Below are 17066 nucleotides of genomic sequence, written 5' to 3'. Positions count from 1 at the left end.
TGCCTGGCTGGTAAGTGGGTTGCAGAGGAGAGGTGATATTGGGCATTTTAAACATACTTTTCCATGTTTCTCAACCAATCAACATGGCAGCTGGCTGCATTTCAAATGAGCATTCATTGCAATATTGAAATTAACAAAATTAATTTAAAATATAATTTTAAAATAACTCCTGTTTCTCTTTTTTTATGTACATCACAAGTTATTTGTGTTTTGATGTATGCATGAGTACATTTGTGAGTTCAGATTCAATACAATCTGCACGGAATGCTGAACACAGTGCCTGTAATAAAAATGATTAAATACTGTACAGTATACAGTGTAATAAAAATAATGTGTGGTTCAGTAATGGATGGCAGCTCTTACAATGTTTTTGACCCACATATCAAAGCTCCTGAAGCTTTGTAATAGGAAACAGTACTGTGAGAATAAACCTGGACTGGCACATTGTAATTCTGTAGAAATTCCTTGACAAATTATTAGACAAGAGATGAACAGGTACTCAGTCAAAGAAAGGTTAATTTGTTTAACGCTAGATAAGAGATATAATGGATACATATGTAAACTACCAACAATATGTAATACGGACAATCTAAGTTTTTGACTGCCAACCAAATACAGCATTTGTGTGTGTTCTGCTGTGAATAGAAATCACTTTGTTATAAGTGACATTTGGATTCAGATGGGAAAGCATCATTAACATATCTGGAAGAAGCGACTGGCAAATTTGAGTTTATTAGTAATTTGTATTCACGCAATCATTTGACAATGTGTGAATACTGTAAATTGCACGATAAATGTCTCTCACATGCAAAATCATACTTTTTATTTGTATAATGCATATTACTTAAACAGAAGTTTTTGTATTAAAATCCAGCCAAACCATAGGAACTCTATGGAGCCGCTGCTGTGTATGGAGCAGGGTATATTATCCAAAGCACTGGGGACGTACCTATAGCGGTTTTAGTGCTTCAGTAAAATACAGTGCCGAGAAAAAGTTTGTTAACCCCAATGATAATTATAGAAATTTCATAGTTTTACCATGATAGCCTTCTTGAATCTTAAATATTCACTAGGGTTTATATTAACCAATTCCATGGCTTTTGAAACAAAATGATGTATGAATTAGACAAACAATGAGTAATTAAGATTCAGGGTATGTGGAAACGTAAGTAAACCCCTGGTAAAAAATAACAGGGATAAAATAATTGGGCACGCTACATTTTTAGAAGTCTTTTTTGCAAGTGGGTTTTTGAGTCACTATTGTCTGGTAGAGAGCTGATATCAGGAGCTCAATTGTCAGGTGCTTCCTTACCCAAGACTGCACAAATCACTGATGCTTTATGAGAAGAGGACTTCAGATTCCCAGCACTGTCAGCCTGTGTGTGCTTCAACCAATGAGCAGCTCTAAGATGTTGCATGTCATTAGTGTCATATTGACCGATGTTTTTTTTTTTTTTCCCCCAGCAAATATTCCAAACTAAACTCACCTATTTAATGTTTTAGCGGATCTCATTTTGGATTCTATCTCGCATGCACTGTAATCCAACAACAGAATTGCCTAGCAAATCACACCATTCTAAATGACGCTGCTAAGCAGATGCAGTGCTTGGTTTCATTTCGGTTAAATCATACTTCAACTTGCATACATTGTACTTGTATTTAAACAGAAGACTCCAGGAACGTTCACAGAGTGCTATGGTTGTTTCACTCACAGGGATGGCTGTAAACGGCACATTTGTCCCCATCAGGTGCTTATCAGTAAGTCGGTCATTCTCATTCATAGACCAACCACAGCACTCCATTTACTGGCCATTCATGGTGTATCCTTTTTTGTTTTCCTATCAGGTTTTCATATTGTCTTGTGTTGGCTTTGTTATCGATTGCACTGAAGTGGAGCTCAAGACCACCAAACTGATTCCTCTAATGAGAAACACAAATGAATTGGCCTGCTGACACTTGAACAGCAGTATTTCCTCCTCTTCCTTTTATAGAAGCTACCAGACTGGCGCTCTAAGAAGCAGCACAGCATCTGATCTAAGCAGCTTCTGAAGTAGTTAAGTATTGACTTGTGCACTCAAGTACAGCACTGAGCAGTGCATTCTGGTCCAAGCTTTAGATGGCTGCTGCTGCCGAGTCCTTTTCGGTGCTGCATTGATAAAAAAAAATGTGGAAGGAATGGATAATGTGTATAGCGTGAGTGTGTGTGTGTGTGTGTGTGTGTGTGTGAGAGAGTGTGTGCGCAGAGAGAGAGAGAGAGGGAGAGGGAGAGAGAGAGAAGGCTTCTGCCTGGACTCCGCATGCAGTTATGCAGTATTTCAACTGACTGCTAAATAAGGACACAAATTTTGTTCATGCGACTGTAGTGCCAAAGCTGCTCCGAGCGCTGAGGTTATGAAGGGTAGGGGCTGCTGGGAAACGGGAGCCGTTCGGTCTTTCTGCAATTCGGGCTGCCTCAGTAAATGTAAGAAGGGTTAGTGAGTGGCTTGTCTGGGCTTCCTTGTGTTGAGGCCTCCCATTAAGCCATCACATTTCACCGGTATTTATTTATTTATTTATTTATTTTTACTGCATGATCAATGATACAACCCAGCCCATACAAGAAAGGATTTTCCCATCAGCATGACAACTTTGAATTTCCTTTTCTTTCTCGCCCTCTTACTGTCTCTTGCTCTCCCCCTGTCTCTTTCTCTCTCTCGCTCTCTCCTCCCCTCTCTCTCATGCTCTCTCCCCCTCTCCCTCTCCCGCATGTGTCAGTGGTTTGACTGCCTTTACATAGCGCACTGGTTTTAAATGCTTGTGCTGCCTGCAGCTGTTCAATATTTCTATAATTGACTAATAAAAACACCTCCTGTGGTATATCTCTGGTTTGTTTGCTGCTGTAATTACAGAGGACACTCAGAGGATTGTCTGTGTGTAATGCATTTATGCATTAAAGCTCGGTTTATCCGATTGCATGCCACTATCAGTGTCAAGTGCTTCTGAGGAAACTAGAGCATGGGGAAGTTTAAACCAATTGTTATAATCAGTGCTGGATGCTATTTCAGGTGTGTGGTATGAGGCTTGTGGGTGTTTATAAACTACACTGGGATGAGCATCAGTGTAGTGTAGAAAATGTAGCTCTTGACTTTGGCTGGAATCCATTAGTTTGCAGAGTATTCCTATGTTGTTGAATCACATCAATGGTTACTTCTCATGCATGGTGGGCAGCATGATGGAATTTGTCTTTGAATATATACTGTTGTCTCTAGAGTGGCTTATACATTTAGGGCATTATTGCTATTATAAATTACAGTAACAGATTTAAAGGGTTGCAGAGCACCCCTTGAAAGTTTATCATGGTTAATTTGCACTGTAATTCTACAGTTTTCCCATGGTTATACTATGCAATTACCATAGGTTACCATGGTTTACCGTGCTTTTACATAGCTTTATTATAATTTGCAAAGCTGTTACTATGATGTCCCTTTTTATAAGGGACCATGCAGTGTTTTCAAGAAATACATTCCTCTATTTTTGCTGCTTCCTTATTTGTCCGTATTACAGAGATATGGTTATTTTTCTTTAATTGTTTTGACATTTTTATTTTCATAGCTTATGAATTAGATGGAAACAATATTTGTCAACTTCTTCCCAGGACAGTTCACTAGGAGAAAGAATTTCTGTCCTAGACATTGTAATGTATTCAGAGCCTGCTCCTATTTGAAGTGTGTGGCAGTCACAACAGATCATTGTTGCCAGAGGGAGATGGATCTGGATATACTGTGATGCGAAGAAGGAAAATCTTCTTTCTCCTGGCAAACATATTAAAAGGTAGTTTTGCTTTGATCAGACTAAGACCTCTGTAAATGTTAACTATACCTTGAGAACTTCTAAAGCATGCTTTTGTTGATATCACATAAATAAAAGTAAGGATACTCTTCATTGACCAAATGCAATGCCTCACTGCAGATTCACCAGCAGACGTTACTGATGTAGCTGTGAAACAGGAAGGATACGATCTTATTTACTGCCATTGCTAAATACCAATATTGGCAGTAAAAAGTAGCTTAGTGTAGGTATTAAGTACGGAATCAGAGTATCTTAACTAATGTTCTGTGTTCTTCTTCTTGTTTAGACTCTGTGTGAGTGATCCTGGCCACTTTCAGAGATTTAAAGCACTAGGGCCTCAATAGAGCTCTCAAAATCATGTCTAAACTCTTAAGTACACTATGGTGTAACCATTAACTTCTTCCCCTGCAACATGCTGCTCCTAGTGGATAAAAGAAATATAACATTTGCTCTGCTGTATGTGGTATGCCACAATTAGAGCAAGAGTGTTGCAGGGGGACAGGTTAATAGTTACACTGATGTAAGTTTAGGCAAGATGCAGAGAGCTGTATTTAGTCCACATCAGTTCTTTAAACCTTTGCGTTTTAAAGTCACTAAGACGTGATGACCTGCGCATTTTAAAAGTGGTAACCCAAAAAGTGGGAGTTCAGTTTTTTGATCTCAGAGTGACTACAAGTATGCAACAGCCAGGCACGTGCTGTACTTTACCATCAAATTTCACCCCACAGCCAATACAGAAGCTCTTCAACCGACAGTATGTGTGTTTCTTGGACATCATGATAAATGTCACAATACTGTGACAATTCACTGTCGGGCCGCATGTATGCAGAAAGCAATCAGCTGTTTGCCCACCCTTACTGGGATCAACACACTTCCCAGCTGCTGTTTTCACAGCCACAAGGCTTTGCTGTTCAGTCAGACATTGTGCTTTAAATTGCTGGCATCCAACTGTTAAAGGGCTTTATTCAGCATTCATCCCTCATCGCTGGTGTGTGTCAGGTGTAAGGGAGCCATCTCCAGAAGACTTTCTCCTCTCTTTCCTCTGCCATCACTTTATAGGACTCTGCTACCTTAGTTTACAGGTTGCATAGCAGATTATAATCAACAAAACACGGTCTGTGATGAAATAACATGATTGCAGTTTAAAGTGCACTGCTTTTGGTTTCCTGTTGAAATTCCTCAGTTATATTGTGTTGTGGCAGATTAGTTAATAATACTGACATCGGCAGAAGACACGTACTTATTGTACCTTGCTCTTAAGTGGAATGATAAGACATTAGTTTTTTTAATCGTGAGGTTAGCGGCTCGTGTCCAGCCCCTGCCTCTCCATTCAATTCAACAGGCTGAAATGCCAGGCCATTACAGTGGAGCCCTATGAGCCCTAAGTTGGAACTGGTTATTTGAATGGTTCTTTGCATTGTGAGCTGTAGCGTGTATGCCTGCTTGCAAGACATGTGACTGTCTTTAAAGTCGCTCTGGATCCTGGGGGTGGCCACATACGAATCCCTATGATCCTGGGCTGACAGGCACACTTGTGCTTGCTCTTGAGGATGAGCTATGATTAAGTGTAATGGATCTCCTCCAAGCGGCTGATGAGTTAATAATACCAACAGCAGCAGAATGCACAACCTTATTTGGTTCTGAAATTAGGGATGCGACTAAGTAATTACAGTATACAGTAATCTTGCAAATCCAAAACTTGAAAAGCAGGCTGATAGCAGCTGTTTAAACCAAACTTCTGTATCATCTGTCTGTGTTTGGTTTTTATGGAAAGGGTTATTACTTGGGCTGTCAATTAATCGCAGTTAACTCGAACATTTTTTTGGGAGATTACATTTTTTTAATGCATGTTAATCGCACTCCTTTCTTGTCCCTCTTAGCACACCGTAATTCTCCTTAGTTTCAATACACTCGAGTGCATGCCAGGATTGAATGAGTGTTGTCATTAGTCACAGAGACGCATTATGTAGCAAAGCACTCAAACTAAAGGGCTTGTGAAGGTTTTTTACTTTCTGATAGATAGAAAGAGGGTTATTTGTACTTGTATTTATTTAGGCAATTACAAGTTATTAATAAAATATTATTATTATTATTATAAACAGCAATAATAAACAGATAATTGTAAATGCTGTAAAGTGAGTAATAAACTCGAAATAGAAAAAGAAATAGAAAAACAGGGTTTTATGTTGGGTTGTTTTTTTGGATAATAATAATAATAATAATAATAATAATAATAATAATAATAATAATAATAATAGAATCAGAAATAAGAAACTTAAATGAGATGGATGCAGTAATTGTGTCAATTAAATATGCGATTAACTGACATGCGTTTTTTTTTTTTTTAATCTCAAGATTAATCGCGATTCATTTTTTTAATCGCTTGACAGCCCTAGTTATTACACCTTTTTATGAAATGTAAGTTTCAGAAACCTAAAAAAAAGATTTGATATTTCATTTTTAGTGTGGTACAGATTATGATCAGCACTCCAGACAAATTCATAACCTGAACCAGGTCTGGTCCCAAGTGTTTTGGATTAGAGTCTGCTGAACCTCTAAATAGGAAACATACACAGTAAAAAGAGAGATGAAGCTAACTAAATCATTTCAGAAGTTGTACTGGTTTTGCTTTTCCATTAGCTTCATACAGGTATCAGATTTGTTTTCTTTTAAAAACATGAAATCTGGTACTACTTTAGTTTAAAGAAAGTTCTCAGGTACAAAGCCTTATTATCAACAAAATCTAATTACACTTAGACTTCCTGAGTCACGTAACCTCAGCAGTGTCTTCTGGGTCAAAGCATGTTACCGGCTGAAAGCATGTCGGTGAGTAGGGGATTCAGCTGGTAAGTTAAGAAGCTATGACCAGATGAACTGACCAAGCAAGTGGAACTGAAAGCATGGTTTGTGTACAGAGATTTCTTTAACCAAATGTAGTACAGTATATAAATACATGTTAACTGCACATTTGAGAACATATATAATGATTGTTAATGAACAACAGGTAGGATTAATGGAATTATTGTGTTTAAAAGGCTGGTCTGTTTTCTGTGCTCTAATGAAGCAGGTGTTTAGCAAGGCAGGCTAATGCCTGTTGACAGAATAGCCACTGTGAGACCACAGTTTCTGGATAGACATTACAGAACACATTAATGCATAAAATAATGGTATTTTTGGTGCCACTTGTCATTGTAGGATTGCAATTAACGAAGCTTAGTATAACAGATGTCATGGGACTGCTTTGGTATGGAAATTGTTTGCTCAGAGAATTTGTTCAGTGTTCTGAAACTGCTGTGTTCTTCGAAGACTTTGGGGGGGAGGGAGGTGAAGAAGGTAATTTAAAATTCAGAATCTAAAGCACGAAATACACACTTTGGAAACTGCGGAAGGAATTCTGAAAATAAAAAAGAATAATGGGTCTATATGCTACTTGCATTGTAACCAAATTTACATATACATGCGTACAAGTTCAAAATATATATCTATATATATATATACATATATATATCAATATATATTATCTATATATATATATATATATAATATATGTATATCTAGTTATAAAATTGTAGTTTTAAGAAATAGTTTGTCTCAAAAGTTTGTGCCTTAGTGAGGTCCCCGAGTGGCTCACCTGGTAAAAGCATGGCCTTGTAATGGCCTTGTAGTGTGCAGTGGAGCACAGGGTCACACTCTGGCCCTGTAAAGTCTTCTCTGGAGATTCCAGAGGGAGTGTCACATTGGCTCTGGTCCTTCTGCAAGGACTGTTTCTCCTCATTGCCCTACAGTAGACCCTACTGGCCTGGTGAGCTCAGGTGGATTCCTGCAGGGCTGGTCTTTGTCTTCCAGTGGCCTGTAGCGTACTGACATCCGCTCTTGAGTTCCGAGGTGTAAAGAGGTAATTGGTTTAGTTGTGGGATCAGAGGACGCCCACTGACCTTCACTTCTCCTGGGGAGTAGCTGTGGGTAAAAAAAATTGGGCACTCTAAAGTTTGTGCATTAGAGTTTTAATTTAGAATATTTGATTGATAGTTTATAGTTATGGGTGTATCTACCATAACACCACAAGATTTACTCAACACAAGAAAGGAAAATATGCTTACAATATCTGTTGACAATACTCACAAAAGTATTAGCAGGAACGCTTATTTGACGTCGGGACATATTTTCACATTTAACAGAGAACACCTGCTCAATTTACAAAAACAAAACCAAACAGTAATATTCTGGACAGTCTCGGACAGTCTCTCAAAGGGAAATAGTGCTCTGCATGGTCCATGAGCTCAGCCTTAAGGTTTCTCTTTCATTCTAAACATCTGGTTGACTGACTGTTTTAATATAATTTTCTTCCCTTTTCATAAAGTCAGTCAAACGCTGATTTGGATTTTTTCTACTGTTGGCACTGTCTGTGTGGGGATCTTTTTAATAGCCAATTATACCTAATGGGGCAAAACACTATTTACACATCTCACAAATACGGGCGTTCTGAAACCTGAGTTTGTCTGTAATAATATCCCAGTCTTTAATTAAAGACTAGACTAATTAAAGACTAGAACTAGAAAAACAATTTGAAATACTGAGTTTATTTTACCCCGGTAAATGATTATTTGTGTTTTGAAGTTTTGTGATATACAATGCAGTACATACGTAGTCTGTGTAGCAGACAGTATGAGAAGACGATTTAATTTCAAGACAAAAGCTTGCATTACGAGTTGGCAGCTGTATTGTCTTGTTTTGCGGTAATATGCATTCTCAATTAGAAAAGCTGTAATTAACTACCAGTGATAAATAAACCATATATTTAATGTGATGGTAGCTCAAGCTGTATAGAGTATATTAATACATGGCTAAACAATGTGGGTTGTCTTTACGATTGTTATCTGTGTTACTCTTGCAATGCTCATATGTACATCTATCTCTATTTATCTGTGGCACACTTGTCACACGCCACATTTTGTTGCTCAGAGTTTTAGTAACAGGGTCAATGGGGACTTGCATGTGTTCTAGTTTGTGATTGAAACCGTAGTCTCCTTCTTGTAGGATTTGTTCACTTAGTAATGAAAAAAGTGTTGCCCATAACTGCTAGAGGTACAGGTCAGAAACCTTTAAAAGCCTAAAATGTATTTACGTTATTACGAGTTTACGTATTTATTTATTTAGTGGTTTCTTTTTTCTTTGTGCAGTTTTCTTTTGCAATATTAATACAAGCCTCCTCTTGCTCATTAGGTAACATCTTCCATCAGATTGATCTGGAGAGACAGATTTCAGAGTCCCAATTCAAGCCGGTTTGATCTCAGTCTGTTGATGATGGAAACAGTCATGACTGATTTGAACTTGGTTTTAACTCCCAGTGTTTCATTGGCATGCATGTGACCCAACTCTTAATGCTATAATATGCTACTTTTTTACAATAAGCATTAAAAAGTTTGCATAAGGCAAGTCATGACACTGAGTTACTTTTCATACTTAGCTCTACAGCGACAATAACTTTTTACCTGATCCAGTTTTGGATTGCATTCATTCAAATCCAACAACAGAATGACTTGGCAAATTGCACTTTTCCAAATTACACCACATTGCCAAGCAGATGCAGGGCTTTTTGGAAAGTAATTCCCCAAATCCCGCTATTTCATATTTAAACATATTCATTGTCCATTGTAGTGCTAATATAAACTGAATACTCAATTAACAAACCGTATATAGAGAGTGCTGTGTTCATTTTCCAAAACTGTAAAGAACCACACAGTACATAAACATTCCTGTAGTATCCTTTATGTAAACCGTGTCAATGTTCAGTATTTAATATCCAACAAATATGTGTTTGCCAAATGGGTCCTTAGCTTTTCTATTCAGCCTTGTTTTGTATGTTTATTTTGCCTCTCTTGTGTCAGTGTTCTCTCCCCTGCATCTCTGAAATATTAAGCTGGGCAGTCCTGGTGCTAAAACTCACACTGACCTTGACTTCCCAGAGGCTGTTCAATATATGAATGTGACCAATCTAACTAGTTACAGTTACAAATGGTTACTTCTCAGACTTAATTTCACAGAGAAATTTGTTTCGGTTTGGTTAAGTTTCAGCTTGAAATAATTATTTCAAAGGTCCAGCTATCATCTCACTTGTTTCCTCCTCTGATGCCATTTGTAAAGCGTTACATGTCAAAAGTGTTCATGTGACATGTAAAGTTCAACTTGCACTGTTGAAGCACTTTCTGATTTTCCATGCATTAGCCAGTGTCCTCTAACAATGTTATTTTTTCACGTAAAATGTAATCCATTACCACAATTATCTGTCTCAAAAAAGGAATGCAAAACACAACAGAAAAAGCACCACTTTGATGTTGCTTTCCTGTGTTGAATATAGAGACCTTCCTTTAAGATGTGTGGCTATTGTGAAGAGAACCTCTCAGATGAGTGCAGATTCTGGGGAATATCGATTTGCAAACTAAATAATTCATTGGCTTTCGAGTTCCCTCTTTCTCTGATTTGTCTGTTCTCAAACTCCCCACTGCTTCCTCCCCGTAGCAGACGAGCTATTCATACAGAAGACTAAAGTGCGTCACCACGCTTCTAAAAATAACCCCCATTTCCAATCACGTGGGTAGCTCAGCTGTTTCCATGGCAACGGTTTAATTCACAGCCTCCAATAACTTGACTTTAAATGGGGGGGGAGGGGTGGGAGAGGAGAGCATGACAGAAAAGGAGCACAACTGCACTGGAGTGTCTACTCTGCTGTCTGTCATTCCTCTCTGGCAAACAAGGCAACATTCACATATTTTATATTCAGCTCATACTTTTGTGCAAACAGTCCTTCCCTCGTTATTGAATTTGTTATGGAATTCCAGATATCTATTCTGTTATATCTAATGGCTGCATCTACTGTTTGGAAGTAATTTTCAGTCTTGACAGTCAAGACTGCAAATCTGACATAAATAGAGGTGCTTGGCTGGTAGGTGCTTGCATATCTAAATCTGGCCTTGCATATCTAAATCTGGAAGCATCACTGTAAGGAGTAAAAGAGCGATGGGATATCTGGATTTGCCCGTTTCAGATCATCAAAATATACCGCAGTGTCTTCAGCTGTACACAGCTATATTCTGTGATTCCTCAATGCCATTACAGGTGGAGCAATGCATTTCACTTATCCATTTGACTTTGTTATAATGTCATCTGAGCTACCATCCCCCTTGCATTATTCACCCAGGGATGATTGGTTTTTGGCATAAGCATATGTTGAAATGAATTTGCATTCATAAGGAATCATTTATGCACAGAATGCAAAAACAGGATAACATGCTAGCATTATGTTGCATAAGAGCTGTTATAAAAACTCTGAACTGTACTAATGTGTTTGACTCCTGCAGGGCACCTGTATGCTGTAGAGTAGCTTCCAAAATGATAATGAATAGTTATACAAGCATAGCATTGCTATTCATTGGAACACGGTGACCATGTGTGAAAACAAAGTAAGCGAGTACGGAAGATAAGAAAAAAAAGATGATGAAATGTAGAGAAAGCGATGAGGGGCACTATCAGGGACATTGGAATAAAACAAATATTGAAATACTGGAGTGCGTAACTAAATAGAGTATGTGGACACTTTCTAAATCTTTATATTTAAAGCAGTGTTTTATGGGTTTTTCAGACCTTGTATTTGCACGAACAAGATTAAGTCCTGTCCACAAAGGATTATTTTCTTAAGGTCTTTTTTCTTTCCTAGCCTGTTTTGATTAATGAAATCAAGTTGGCAGTTTGTGAAACCTGTTTCAACTGTTTGAGAGGGTTAGAAGTGTATTCTCATTGTCTGAGCACTGTTTACCCAAAGAGAATGTTTATTTTTTGTGTGTGTGTGTTCTTTCATGTTGTAGATGGATATAAATCTGTGTTTATCTTTTTTTTAATTTTTTTAAGTAATTGGAAAAGTGAATGGGAATGTTCCTTCTTGTATTATTCATAACTTCAATAGTGCTGAGTGTCTTTTAGTATTAATTCTGGTCCTGTTGCAGAGATTCATCCTGAGAGGTTCTCAAATCAAATAATATCACGGATGGGAATCAGCTGATGCACCTCTATTGCTACAAAATAAAAACTGCAACAAGAACAGGGGTACCAAATACTAGTAGGCTACCCTGGTGTGTTTTATTTTTTGGGATCAGTGTTTTAAAACTTTAACCCTAGGTATACAGCATAATGAGTTCTGCATTGAACCTGTACAGTGGGTTTAAGGTATACGGCTGGTCTTGGTGTGTTCAGTGCAGTGCAGTTTGATTTGATCGTGTTGCTTGTCATGCGTTTCATCATGGGTTTTGTACTTGTCTGTGTCTTGTCTAAAAACTGTAAGTGACTAGGAGATGTTAGGGTTAAACCCGGTTTCACGTGAAAAGGCTGTAAAAAAGGTTTTTGTCTGGCTGCACCACTTAAGAACATAATTAGAAACTTTACAAAAGAGAGAAGGCCATTTGGCCATCGAAGCTGGTTCCAAGTAGCTGATTGATTTCAAACTGTCAAGTTGGGTCTTAAAATATCCAAGTGATTCTGCCTTAACGACATGACTAGGTAGCCCATTCCAACCCCTCACCACTCACTGGGAAGAGGGGTCTCAAAATATAGATTAACAGATTATGATTAAGTGCCGAGGTCAATTAGTAATGTATGTTTTTTCACAGTTCAGTTGGATATATATTTGTCTAACACATTCCTTGCACAGTATGCATATAAAAAGAGGTGTGACTGGTTTCACAGGCCCTGCTTAGCACTAATCTTGGATTAAACAGGGACTGTAAAACCAGACTATATAGTAGAGAGTCACGTTCATATTCACACAGCAATGAAAACTAAAAAATCACAGCCCTTAATGACTAATATTCATTTGTAGAACTAAAGCGAAGTAATTTAATACTACAAGTACTGTGAAATCTTCATTAATTACTTTCAGCAACTGAGAATTAATGAGTGTGTGTGATTTAATGAGTGACCCAAATCACAGAAACCTTCAGCACTGGACAAGACCCACCTGTTTCCATGAAAACAATGTGCAGGGAACTATTATGGGCTACAAACGTGTTGTCCAATCAGTGCGTGTTCTTTTTCAGTAACCCCTGTTGGCTGGATTGACCCTTATACCGATATGTGTTAGGACCTGATTAAATAGAGTTATAGAGGATGCCCAATTGAAGTGGATCTGGAAAAATAGCTCATTTAGAATAACTAGAAATGTGTTTTAAAAGACAGTTACCTTACTGAGCAAATTATAAGACTGTCAGCTTAATTGACGTGGCGATAAGTTATTTGGCTTTTGTTTGTTTTTACAGCCAAAGATGCCTGTTATGTCGTAGCATAAAAATGAATGGGCTCAAGATTAGTCTTTTGAACAGTTTTGAGTGTTTTAAAACAATGAGGTTGTAAGCAAATAGCCTAGAACAGAGTCTCTGTCAATTTCAACTGTAAATCTTGATTGCAGAAAGAAAAAAAAAACGTTTGCTTATTGTGCCTCCAATTGTGATGCTTGATTATGGAGAGTATATGGGGATACATAATGGAACGGTAATTTTGAATGCATGTACAGTAGTAATATTAAAAAAATGATCAGTAACTTTATCCTGGGGGAAAACCCCAACTGGTTTGATAGATAAAGAACAGCAGTATTTTGATCTGCTACAGTTCAGATCATTAAAACAGACCTCTGCATCTTTAACCTTTCCCTTGCTGTGCTACTGTAATTGGTTGAACTTTAGTTTCTGAGCTGTGCATGTTGTACAAAGCATACTCTCTTAACAGACCAACATTGTTGAAGGTGTGGCATAGCAAAGTAAACCCTCCAAGAATTCCAATGCTGCTCATGTAGGTTTGTGAACACGTTCAGAAGGGCTGTGTGATTTAAACCCCAGCCTCTGTAATCCAATCTTTTGCTATGAAGATTCTGGCTGTCGGGCTTGCTGCTTCATGTTGCATTAGTTCTTTTTTTATATGCAAGTCCTTTTAACGCAAGGGCACGGCTCACCATTTCAGTCCCTGTACTACTGCAGGCCGATGCACTGCAGGCCGTGGGAGTGGAGGTTTTTACCTGGGAAATTGCTTTAGAAATGGAAACTCAAGGTCACCTTTATGGTAAGAATTAATAAGGCGACTGTAAAGTTATCAGGTTTTCTGCTATTGACAAAAAAACTCATGCCTTAGATGTTATGCTAGTAAGTAATACACATTGTTACAGTGTCTATTTTTATAGATATCTCTTTCGTTTCTTTATGTAATAGGTGGTAAGCAGATGTTGCATTAGGTTTTGCTGCGATAGGATGATGGTTTTGTAAAATGATTTGTAAAAGCTGCTCGCTAATGGACACACCTGTGCTAAATTGGGACTGATACATTTTTCACGGAGAGACGCTGGGCTTGGTTTAAAGCAGTTTGCACTGCTTTTTTCAAAAGCAAATTTAACAGTGTTGTGTTGAGTTGTTTGTTCAGGCGTTTTATCCACCAAACTAGAATGCACTTTGCACAGAAAAGAAATACTGAATTAAAAAAAAAAATAACTGAACATTTAAAGGGATAACTTGTGATATTTATTCTCGTTAAGAGATCAGATTACAGCCTATCTGTCTTCATTAGGTTACCTGTAGCAATAGCTAAAGTGTGTTTTATGATTTTAAAATGTTTTATTGTTTTTGGTCCGTATTCACAAAGTCTGATGTGTATTCATAAAACGAATTTTAAGTAGGCTAAGTTAACCCTAGCCAATAGTTTTAATTCAGAACAGAAAAGACACAGCTGGCAATGGTGTGGAGGCTGACACTTTATACAAAGGGTTGTAAGGGTGTGGAATGGGTAACCCAGCTATGTTGTTGATGCTTAATCATTGGCATCCTTTAAGATCCAACTTGACAAAGTTTTGAGATCAGTTAGCTACTAGGAACCGGATGAGCATTGATGGGTGGAACAGCCACCCATAAGTATTCTCATGTTCTTACAGTATGTTCTTATGTTCAGAATCTAAGAACAATCTTGAACCATTTAACATGAAATTACACTGTATTTAATACCGTCTAGCATGCATACTGGGGTCTAATCAATGTATCTAATCAGCAGTATACAAGACCAGGCAGGATTCTATTTAAATTCAAACAGATCCGCCACTGTTTTCATACTGCTGTGTAAAATGCTATATAGGGCTGTACACTGTAGTATATTTTTTTAATTCCAGCTAAAGTGGGAAAATTCTGAATGGATGTTTCCTTTGTTTGTGATGATGAGAGATTCCAGGGGAGGTCTTGTGTGCCTGCAAAAAGATGAGCTTTGTTACACCTGCCCCATGTCTTACACTTGTTTTTTCCCCGATAACCTTGATGTTAAGTTTGTTTTATGTAATTCAAGTAAATCGGGTCGTGTTTGAAAGGGCATGTCTTTCATGCATTTGAAGGTCGATAATTTACAATGATAATAAATAGGAAAGGAAGGAATTCCGAGAACCGTGAATATATATTTAGGGTTATTGGGAATATTGTTGCCTGTTTTTTAATTGATTAATTTAGGATTGTCTGACTGCAGAAACAAAACATAACTGATTTCTAGTACTTAACAATAAGTAAAGAGAATAATTGTCAGTAGGTAAGGAGCTGTATTTTATATTATAAAAATGATTACAGCAGCAATTAAGTATAAATTAAGTATAATTTGCAATTAAGTATAAAGTGTGGTGACAGATTTTTTCAAACTGCACATGCACAGTTTGGTTCAACAAGGTATAATTGCACAATCTGTATTGTCCAATAAAAGCACTGCAATTGCAAGTGTTCTTACAGCAATTTTTTGCATTTATTATTTTCTTTAATATCCTTTCTTTTCATACAGTAAACACACACATTACACTGCTTTGCATGCAACATGTTGCTACCTTACTTTATATGCCAGACTCCTATTATATTATTGATATTATATTATTATTGACTCCTATTGTATTCTGACCAGGACACCTCAATGTGGTGATAACAAGAGAAGGGTGGTAGGAGTGATGTTAGCGGGTTTGGCTGGGGTTGTGTTTGCTGCAGTGTTTATTAACAGGCAGAGATAATAACACCCTTGGTCCCCTGACACATCCCATAAATAATAAATACGAATAAATACTAGCAGGATTAGCATTATTTCCATTACTGGCTAATCAAAATGCACTATCCTGGACGTCCATAATTGAATTCATGTGCTCTCCATTGGGAATAGCTGGGTATGACGCAGAAAGACTCTGTTAATCAGTTGTAAATATGAGCTGTTAGGTGGTAGTCTGTTGTGCATCAGGAGTTGTATAGTCAGTGAAACTCTGAAAACTGTTCCTAAATTACCACTAACCTTGCGAGTCATTAAGGGGCTAGGGTCAGTTTGGCATCTGATAATTAATCTGTTAGAAACACAAGTGTTATATAAATGCCTCATGCTTATACATGTATGTATTTGTTTTTAAACGCTGTGTATTATTCACCGTTGCCCACCACACCTCTTAGTCAGACCTCTTAGTCGCTTCAAAAGGGACTGAGCAAAAATGGTGAAAATAAGTAGATTTTATCAGAAGTTCACCAACAGAAAATGTAAGCATAACACAAAGGCAGTCAGACATCCTTCCTATACCCCCAGGTCATGATCCATTGCATAACTGTAGCCAAAGAAGGTCCTTAGCAAGTTTCATAGAAATTGGACTGGTGATATATTAGTGAATGGATGAACATCCCTTGAGACACCTTCTAGTACTTTATGGAGTTATGTGTTGATCAGGGCAAGTGATGGCCCAACTCAATCCAAACACAGCAGCCAAGCAGTGAATGAACAAGCGCCTCCAGTATATCAATAACATATCTGTGGGTGTCTTTGCTGTGAAATACTGGATATTCTTCATTAATCATTGCATCAAGGCTTTCTGTGTTTAGGCACATACACATACAGATCTCTACGGACCAGAATATCTATAGATAAAAAAAATAGTTGTTTATTTCTGGTTTGGAAACTTTATTGTCGTTTCTGAAATAAATGTGTTAATAACAAGTTTGAACCATTGGGGAGTTTTGACCACAGTAGTAATAAAAAAAAAGCAATAAAATTGAAATTCACCAAAAAAGATATTTGTAACGGCGTTTGTTATAAAACGGAATGTATTTTTAGTACTGTTAGAGAACCTCATTTTAGGCAAACAGAACTAGATGTTAACTTCTGAAGCGCCGAGACTCCAGTGTCCCTACTCGGAGAGCAGTGTCCAGACCCAGGTG

At 37.6% G+C, this 17066-nt stretch overlaps 1 protein-coding gene across 6 annotated transcripts in view; it reads left to right on the top strand.

Annotated features, from left to right (window-relative positions):
- LOC121297086 (oxysterol-binding protein 2-like) overlaps nucleotides 1-17066 on the top strand; it is a 102309-nt gene that overhangs the window by 35246 nt on the left and 49997 nt on the right. Inside the window, exon 1 of one of the 6 annotated variants that reach the window (XM_041223107.1) lies at nucleotides 13768-13929. The exons of the other annotated variants lie outside the window; for them this stretch is intronic. Within the exon in view, the coding sequence (XP_041079041.1) occupies nucleotides 13905-13929 (25 nt within the window). The 5' untranslated portion in view covers nucleotides 13768-13904. Of the gene's footprint in view, nucleotides 1-13767; nucleotides 13930-17066 lie in introns of those variants that run through there. 6 annotated transcript variants of the gene reach the window in all.

Source organism: Polyodon spathula, chromosome 22, assembly GCF_017654505.1.
Source record: "Polyodon spathula isolate WHYD16114869_AA chromosome 22, ASM1765450v1, whole genome shotgun sequence".
Classification (NCBI taxonomy): Eukaryota; Metazoa; Chordata; class Actinopteri; order Acipenseriformes; family Polyodontidae; genus Polyodon; species Polyodon spathula.
The sequence above is the reverse complement of the archived record's forward strand: the minus strand, read 5'-3'. Positions and strand labels throughout refer to the sequence as shown.